General features: G+C 35.0%; 1 protein-coding gene across 3 annotated transcripts; it reads left to right on the forward strand.

Annotated features, from left to right (window-relative positions):
• The first annotated feature begins 1,270 nt into the window (after nt 1-1,270).
• Nucleotides 1,271-8,391, forward strand: litafd (LITAF domain containing). 3 transcript variants are annotated; one of them, XM_086154987.1, is made up of 5 exons: nt 1,271-1,386; nt 5,410-5,459; nt 6,343-6,438; nt 6,619-6,817; nt 7,276-8,391. In XM_086154987.1, exons 2-5 carry the CDS (start codon nt 5,414-5,416, stop codon nt 7,391-7,393), a joined length of 459 nt encoding a protein of 152 aa, XP_086011113.1. In that variant the 5' UTR covers nt 1,271-1,386; nt 5,410-5,413; the 3' UTR covers nt 7,394-8,391. The 3 variants fall into 3 exon arrangements, with proteins under 3 accessions (XP_086011113.1, XP_086011114.1, XP_086011115.1); XM_086154988.1 differs by lacking the exon at nt 1,271-1,386 and adding an exon at nt 1,398-1,557; XM_086154989.1 differs by lacking the exon at nt 1,271-1,386 and adding an exon at nt 2,383-2,461.
• Nucleotides 8,392-8,742: the final 351 nt, after the last annotated feature.

Raw genomic sequence — 8,742 nt, forward strand, 5'->3', positions numbered from 1 at the left:
AAGGGCTTATGGGAAATTTTACAGTACACTTTATGTTACTCTTATTTGATATCCATTAGCATACTGGGTTTGTGCTTTACATTCACTCAGCACTACATTAAAAACTGAATTTGTTTTATGAACAACAGTCAAACTCTATTCTAAGAAATTATCCCAATAATATAGGATGCATAATGTAATTGCATCACAGCTATTTTTTTTTTTACATTTACCTGCAGAATAGACACTAACATAAATAGAGGCTTCAAAAACAATTTATATTGTGTATCAACTGTTTTGTTAATTTTATAATTTACAACAATGATAAAACATTTTAGACATTTGAATCCTGCTATATAATATTCTTTGGTCCTGTTTCTATGACTATAATGGGCTGGGAGACGTGTAAAGGAATATTATAATCTTCATAAGATTGTTTTTGATGAAATTCGGTATGAATGTATAACTACTGACATCCTACAAATGGCTTAACTGCTTTCCACAAATCTCACGTTTACAGTCTAGATTTAGTCTCTGTAAAAGTGAATCAGTTAGGCTGAGGTATGTTTTTTTAATTGAGAGTTCTTTCCAAGCAGTTATTACACCAAAGCTGACAAGAGGCCCCAAAATAAGAGGTCGCTAATATAAGAAGAGAAACAAATCAAGTGGAAAACTGAAAAAAAATGAATTGAAAGGAAAGGAAGGATTTGAGAAATCTGAGCTTTATCACTTTAACGTGTGGTATGCATTGGGCAGGTGTGTTCTAAAAACCACAACCACCTTTTGAAACAGAGCTCACCTAAATCTATGTCAGCCACAAATTTAACTGAGATGTATCTGCAATGGATTAATGCTCCTTTAACCTTTGTGGCGAGTTTTCCAAGCTTTGACCATTAAAATATTGTCAGAGGCAACAAGAACCTAGAAACATAGCTTACCGAGTACGATTCTAAGCATGATGAAAACCTCAGACCTGATCAATTTTAAATCTTTGTTAGCTTAAACACACAGCTTAAATTGTTTTTCATTTGAAAACACATTTAGTTATATCAGTTATTTTCTAGGCATATGCCTTCCAGTCAGAGTAAAATCATTGATTTCTAAAGGACCCAAAAATGTGAAGACAGCATGTTAGCAAAAGAAAAAGAAAAACAGGTTATTCTCACTTTCAAGAATGACTCAAACACACATACAGACACATGCATACATTCCGTCAATATTCTTGAGAAACAAAGCAACAAGTCACACCTACCTGAGTGAGTGATTCATATCTTTTGAGGATGAGGGCAGGGCTGTGGGAGTGTTGAGGGTGAGGCTTTTACAGGTAGATGGAGGAACAGGTAAACCTGTCTTAACATCAGAAGCAACCCACTCATCACTGCAAATTGACAACAGCACCTCATCACGGTAAGACAATCGCATTATATATGATGTATAGAGAACAGACCACTTTACAATCAGTCACTGAAAAGGGGTAATTTATGTTACTGTCACAGTTAATGTTTCAATCTCCGTGTCATCTTTTACAAATCAAACATTTCAAGGATTAAAATTCTCACATGGAAAAATCTGTTTTTAGTAAGTATGATGTTTTTAGTACAAAATAGAGAGAAATTATTCGACAGAATAGATAAATGCTTGTGCAGGAAGGACATCAACATATTTTATTGTCCAAGGGTTAGACCTTACCTTTACCGCTAAAACAATATGCTGGACTGTTTTTTCAGACCCGGCAAGTTTGTGAGGCCCCAGATCAGAATAGGCAATGTTCAGGCAGGATGAAAATACTGACTTGTTTTTGTCTCAATTGTTTTTGTTGCACGCTATTCTTCGAGATCATTATTGCAGATTTATTTAGTATAGGTTTGGATAGGTAGAAAGATGAATTGAGGATGTTGCATGGAAAGCTGTACATTTTGTTTAAAAAAAAAAGCTTAGGTTATATAGCACGACAATGCAAAAAGTCCCTATAAAAATCTGCTAATATTTGTTTTTTTTAGATAATAATTGTACAAAAAAGCTTTTGTGAGATTTCTACAAGCTTGTTGAAATTGTCACATATGCTATAGCAAAAAATTATTCAGTTATTATTGTGGATGTAGTAGTAGAGATAATACTAAATAGGGTTGCATGAATCTGAATAAGTGCTTTCTGATTTGTTAAGGTTATTCATGTAAAAAGTTTGAGCGTTTTTTTTTTTTCCTGACAAAGAATTTTCAGCCGGAGGTGCTTATGTGTTCTTTTTGTCTTTTGCTTTCATTGTTATGTTTAGTATCTTATGCCTTCATTTTATAAACAGGTTTAAAGCAAAAACAAGCATGAGCAAAAGCATGAGCATTCATTGAATTACTTGACTGTCTCTAGGCAATTCGTCATTGCTGAAATTTTCAATTGTAAAGATCAAGATTCCAAGATTCCACCATTTCTTTCCTGTTATTCAAAACCTGTGAGCTCATGATGATAAATTCCACAGTTTGTTGAGGTGAATACATAAAGATGCTATTTTGATCTCTCTGAAACATGGGGTTATTTGTGGTTCAGTTACTTTCAGGAGTATATGACTCATTCCTTGCTCAGCTGATCTCTAAAAACCTGATGAGCAGCAAAGATTCTTCTCTGACATCAGCACACAGACTTACAGACATGCAAACACAGAAACAAAAAACTATGACAGTAAGGGCACACCCTGGGCAGAGATGTATTCGGATTGTGGTTCTGTATGCTAATTTCACAACACTTCAAATTTTATGACTGGGTTGTGTTAGTGTTTAAACCTTTAACATTTTCTATAAAAAATTTTTCCAGTTTCTGAAAATTATTTATCAATGGAGAAAAAAAAAATTCCACTCACAAAGTACCAGTCAACAATCTCATGCCTGTGCTTATAAAGAGAGGGGAGATGTATTGTTTTGCAGTAGCCACTGATTATAAATCATTATTTAATAAATAACACCTCATAGACATTACACTTCTTAACCAGTTGGGATTGGCTCCTGCACACTAAAGCCTGTGAGCAGGAGAAGGAGAAGAGACAATGAATGCATAGAATGTGGTAGATGAAAGATCTGGTAACCACACCCAAGTGAATGCCATTCTCGAGATCTTTTCAGTGACATGAATATAAGATGTCTGTAATTTGGAGTTAGTGCTGATGACACCAGACCTCTTTATATTAAAAAAAAATAGTCAGTATTGGATTTATTTATCCATTCAGCTCAAATCAGTTTCATTAACATATTGTCAATTCAATTTCATTTCAAAAACATTATGGCACTTTTCCTGGGACCCATACAACTCAAAAATACTTCAAAAAGATCTAATTTATTTTTACAAGCAGCTCGTACTGCCTAAAATAAATAACAATAAATATATCAAAACATGGAGAAGAATCAGTTCACACTGGTCATCTCTCTGCATCAGCTGGTTGGGATCAGACATGTGAGTGATTGAGAAGAGCGTGAAGCAGGTAGACATACTGCGGCACAAGGCAATTTTCAGTGTAAATAACAGACAATGGAATTTAAATAATGACATAATAATAATAATAATAATAACAATAATAATAATAATAAATAAAATATCCATCCATCATCTACCACTTGTAAAGATAATTATGAACACAGTATGGCAAAAGAAAAAGAAGAACCAGACAACGATAAACGATCTTTCGTAGTTGTATTATACCAAGACTACTATTACATGATGATAACAATAATAATAATTATAATAATAAATAAAAGCATCCATCCTTCCATCATCTACCACTTATAAAGATAATTATGAACAAAATTTGGCAGAAGAAAAAGAAGAAGCAGACAACGATGCAGAATTGTTGTAATTATTGTTAGCATTACTGTATATAGTTAGCATGATACCATTATAGAGGGTAAAGCCTGTGGTCTCAATATGTACATACATCACAATACAGTTTCACTGATAAAACCACAACACTGTAATCATTATTTTATATATCCTTCTGATGTCTAGAAGAACATCAAGATTTTTTGTATCGTATAATTGTTTACCTCCTATGATCAGATCTTTGATCATATACTTAACATCAGCAGTGTGAAGTAATTTCAGCTTTCATGACAATCAAGATTTAATGGAAACATTAAGATTGACTAATCTCTCAATTGAATACAGTGAAATTACCAGCGCAGTATCACCATATAAACATGTTCATGATGAACTTTTATTTGTTTGGAGTCCCTTATGCTTCAAGCAAACTTTAATAGGATAAATTAAAATGGAATGTAGACTTCTATTTAAGTAATTATAATGACAAGTCAAGTTTCTGACACTTGACAACTATAACAAGTCTTACAAAAAATCAAGGCCAGCACATCAAGTTCTTTCTCATTAGCGTTCCATCAAATGTTTTAAGAGCAATAGATAAAAGCCAGTAAGTGGCAGAACAACCAGTCTTTCAGGAATATCCTAGTGTCAAAGTGTCTTCGGCTGATTATTCAACAGTTGGGAATTTACCCCCCTGGGAATGAATAAAGTACTGACTACCTACCTGGAATCACCAGCTTTGTCCTTGATTTGGTAATGCATTAACTGTAAGAAATTATTATAAAAGAGTAAAAATAGAAAGCAATCTCCCTTGGGATTCTACCACAATGTAGTTTTATGATGATATAGTACATATAGAATTTTTACTGCTGTCTTATTAAAGGAAAACTGTCAGTGAAAATTAGAGCAGATTCACTGCAGACAAATACAATTAAAAATGTAGTTAACTCCAGAGTTTCAGCAAAAAGTTGGTCAACACAATTTTAAGTCTTTTGCATTCTGTTGCATTCCTGCACTGAAACCTGGGGAAGAAACAATGTATAAAGGTGCATGTATCTAAAGTAAAGCCCAATAGGATGGAAAATGACCAATGTAGATAAGTATAAACATATCTGTGGACCTGCAGCTTCTTCAAACATTATAATGTATGCTATGAATTAAGTTTAACCCTGAATAAGGGACTAAAAATAGATGTTTTTATTTTGGCTATCTGTTAACACTGCTCTAATTTCTGGCTTACGGTTATTTTTCATGCAGAGTTGAAGTAAGAAGGTTTCACAAGAAAAAAAAGATTTTGTGATATAGTGAATGGTGAATAGTGAATACAGTGAATGCAACTTGACTAATAACAGTACATTAAGACCAAACAATTCTATTGCATTTGTTTTTATTTCAAGTATGTGGCCTGACAACCCTGTTATCTCTTTGATTTGATGTAAGTCATTGCATTAAACTTATTGATGCTTTGGGGGGCTTCAGGGAAGTCTTAATTACATTGCAAGTGTCTCAATGGTGAAAAACACCACGTAGAACTTTTTACATTCAGTCAGTGAAAAATTTGTGTATAGTTCTTGACAGATTAAACAAACTGTCATCACATCAATCCCCTTTTTGTTTATGTTCTCACTGTAGAACCATGAGTACAGATGGAACAAGAGAACCTCCTCCATATGTTATACCAGGTAAAATATAAAAGTCTAGTATGTGTGTGTATACACACACACACAGGCACACACACACACACAGACACACACACACACACACACACACACACACACAAACACACTTCATATTGTGATCTGTAGTGAGAGCAGAAAACAGGTTAAGGAACGTCTAGAAAGGTGGAGGTATGATAAGGAAAGTAGAGGAGTTATGGTTAGTTGAAGCAAGACAGAATGTATGTGTGTGAATGAGAGGAACCCAAGTGGAACCTTAAGGCTTACAGAGAGAGGAGATAAAGAAGGTGGAGGACGTTATGTGCTTGGGATCACCATTTCAGAGCAAAAGAGTGTGGAAAAGAGGTGGAGAAACAAGGAGGTTGGAACAGGTGAAGTGTCAGGGGTACTTAATGTTAGGAGATTATCAGCAGGACTGAAATGAAAGGTGTTCCAGACAGAGTTGATACCAGTGATGCCGTATGTTCGAGAGACAGAAAGACACCTCAGAAAGACAGGAATTTCTCTTTGAGAGTGACGAGGATTGACAGGATCAAAAATGAGCTCATCAGAAAGACAGCACATGTTAGATGTTTCAGAGATGAGGTCAGAGAGGCCAGACTGAGATAGTCTGGTCATGTATAGACCAAGAAGACAAAAGATAAGATTTATGGATGTAGTGAAAGAGGAAATTAAGTTAGTTGGTGTGGATGAAGAAGAAACAGAGAATAGGGTCAGTTGGACGTGGGTGATTTGCTGAGGCGACACCCAGACAAATTTTAAGATTAAGTTGTATACATGAAATTATTATGGTCATCACCATCATAGTTATATTACTTACTTAATTTTGGGGTATTTTGTCTTTCTCTCCTTCTCCCTTCTCTCTTTGAAATATGTTTTTCTGGTTCAGTCGAAGGACAGGGCGAAGGAGTAAAGGTTTACCATGTGCACACTCCGTTCACCCCTCCAACCTCAGAAGAGGCTTCTGCCTCTCAGGCTTCTCAAGGTAAAAATAAATATATCATAATAGATCATGTTAAAGTTGCCCACCTGGAGGAATTACTCTTCGCATTTATATTTTTGGCTTTTTAACTTATTTTGAGCTTCAACAAAATTTGTCTTTTGTGTTCCCCTTGTTCTATCTTACTCCTTTTCTCCTTTTCTGCCTGGACATATTTGTCACAAGTTTACACCAGTGGAGGAGGGACCTTAGGATCAGGGTTCGATTCTGATGGCAAAAGGAAGTTTGTCAGCTATGACACACAGCTGGGACGGAACCCTGGCATGACAACCTGCACATCTTGCCAGCAGCAGGTCATGACCAACGTCACCTACAAAGTGGGGACTTATGCCATCTTAATGTGTTTACTCTTCATCCTCTGCGGGTAAGTGTAAGCTTTTGATTCATCACACAAGCCTACTCCCCTTACGCTAGTTAACCTAATAGTATGGCTCCAACCACCTGTTTGGATACACACAAACACACAGACACATCTGTGCTACACCCAAGTTCTCGGAGTAAAAGACTTGGCCTAAGGCTTCATCCAAACTTCAGACTCCAGACTAGTCGAGTAGGACTTATGACTTTTTGTGACAATATTTCATTATTGTCCCATGAAAATTGATATTTCAATCCACCAATAACATAAAAGAACACACATAATGCATGATTCGAAATCAAACTTGTTTATGTGTATAACTAAAGGGAATATAAATGTGGTGATTGAAACTGATTCATTATTAAACAAATAACTTGTAATTAATCACAAAAAGAAATGGTAAATTTGATCAAAAAAGAAAAACCCTGCATGCTACTAATTCAATGTGTGGATGCATCTTGCAGGTTAGTCCTGTGTTGCTGCCTGATTCCATTCTTCATGAAAAGTTTCAAGGACGTATATCACACCTGCCCTCGCTGCAACAGAGTCCTGCATGTTGAGAAGAAAAAATGCTGTAAATAGCGAGCCCCAAATCAGAAATTAACCATTTAAATGAGACCCAAGTGATTCTGTTTCTGTATGAGAAATAATGGAGATTTAAGATTTCATGAACCTTGATATTAAAATTAGGTCACTCTTATATATCTATATGGGTGAGGGTTGTGCATCACATGTTTACACATTTGCCAAGGCAAAATCATAGATGAATGACCTAACTTTTTAAATTTGACCACCCATCCTTAACTTTGGGAAGGGATTTTTTTTGTTGGTTTGTTACAATCCAAATTTATGCTCCATCTCAAATACTTGTCTTTACATGTTGTCAAAATGAAGGCTTGTAAGTATACTTTATCTTCATAAACCTTTTCATGTTTTAAAGAATGAATAATTTTAACTGAAAAAGAGCTGTCTCTTAAAACATCTTTTACATTTAAATACTTACAACTACTTAGAATAAACATTGAATCCTGAATTGGTGAACGCCACCATAAGGCATTCACCAGTGAGAAATATTAAGTTGATGGCTGCAACAATATTTTGGGAAGATTGTTTAGTTGCAAGAGTAACTGAAGGATCGCTTTTATCACTTTGCAATCCAGTTTGTTGTTGAAGAAGTTAAACAAGTGATATGTGATTTGGTGAAAGGTGACTGTAAACAAATCTATATTCAGTGTTTTCGTTAGGTATCATATATGAACAAATATTCAAATTCAAAATATTTATTTATTAAAACTGAAATGAAAACTAAACTCTCTAGTATCAGAGAAAATTCAAGCAATCTGTTGATACTTGTTACCACCAAAATAGGTGGAAAAGCTTTGAGTCCAAGATTCAGTTTTGACAAAAAACTACAAGCAGGTGTTTAAAAGCACTTTATTCTCAAGTCTCTACTTCACATCAAATTGTATGTGACTACTCCTCCATCAATATCTAAATGATACTAAGTATGTTCTTGTTTAGTATTTTCACTATTTTATGACATCATTTGTTTAATAAACTTGGACTATTTTGACAACTGATATACTCTCATTGTTATTCTTAGAATACCATAGTTGATGGCACTTAATGATAAAACAGCCCTTTGAAGTATTGTCTACTCTCTCTTATTCAAGGTGGTTTTCTTTGTGAGTCTGTAGGTTTCATAATGTGGCAAGCCAGGATTGTATAAGGCAAACAGAATTGGGGAATCATATTTTCATGGATTATGGTCTTACACACAACCACAGATTAAAATCTGTGCAACAAGCTGGGTGGTGATTGACAATACAAACAGTCTCATTCATGCTGCCTGCACATTCTCCCCTCCTGTCACGTAAAAGTACGGCACGGGTTAGCGTATCACATGTGAACCTTTAGGGGACAATTACCTA

This window comes from Fistularia commersonii, chromosome 11 (assembly GCF_037954325.1).
Source record: "Fistularia commersonii isolate RoL2024-O1a breed Wild chromosome 11, RoL_Fcom_v1.0, whole genome shotgun sequence".
NCBI lineage: Eukaryota > Metazoa > Chordata > Actinopteri > Syngnathiformes > Fistulariidae > Fistularia > Fistularia commersonii.

What these genes read in the sequence shown, in the direction of transcription:
- litafd (XM_086154987.1), top strand. Translation starts at nt 5,414, where the DNA reads ATGAGTACAGATGGAACAAGAGAACCTCCTCCATATGTTATACCAG. An exon ending in TCCTCCATATGTTATACCAG is followed by an intron (nt 5,460 to 6,342) that starts GTAAAATATAAA and finishes TTTCTGGTTCAG; the next exon opens with TCGAAGGACAGGGCGAAGGA. An exon ending in TGCCTCTCAGGCTTCTCAAG is followed by an intron (nt 6,439 to 6,618) that starts GTAAAAATAAAT and finishes ATTTGTCACAAG; the next exon opens with TTTACACCAGTGGAGGAGGG.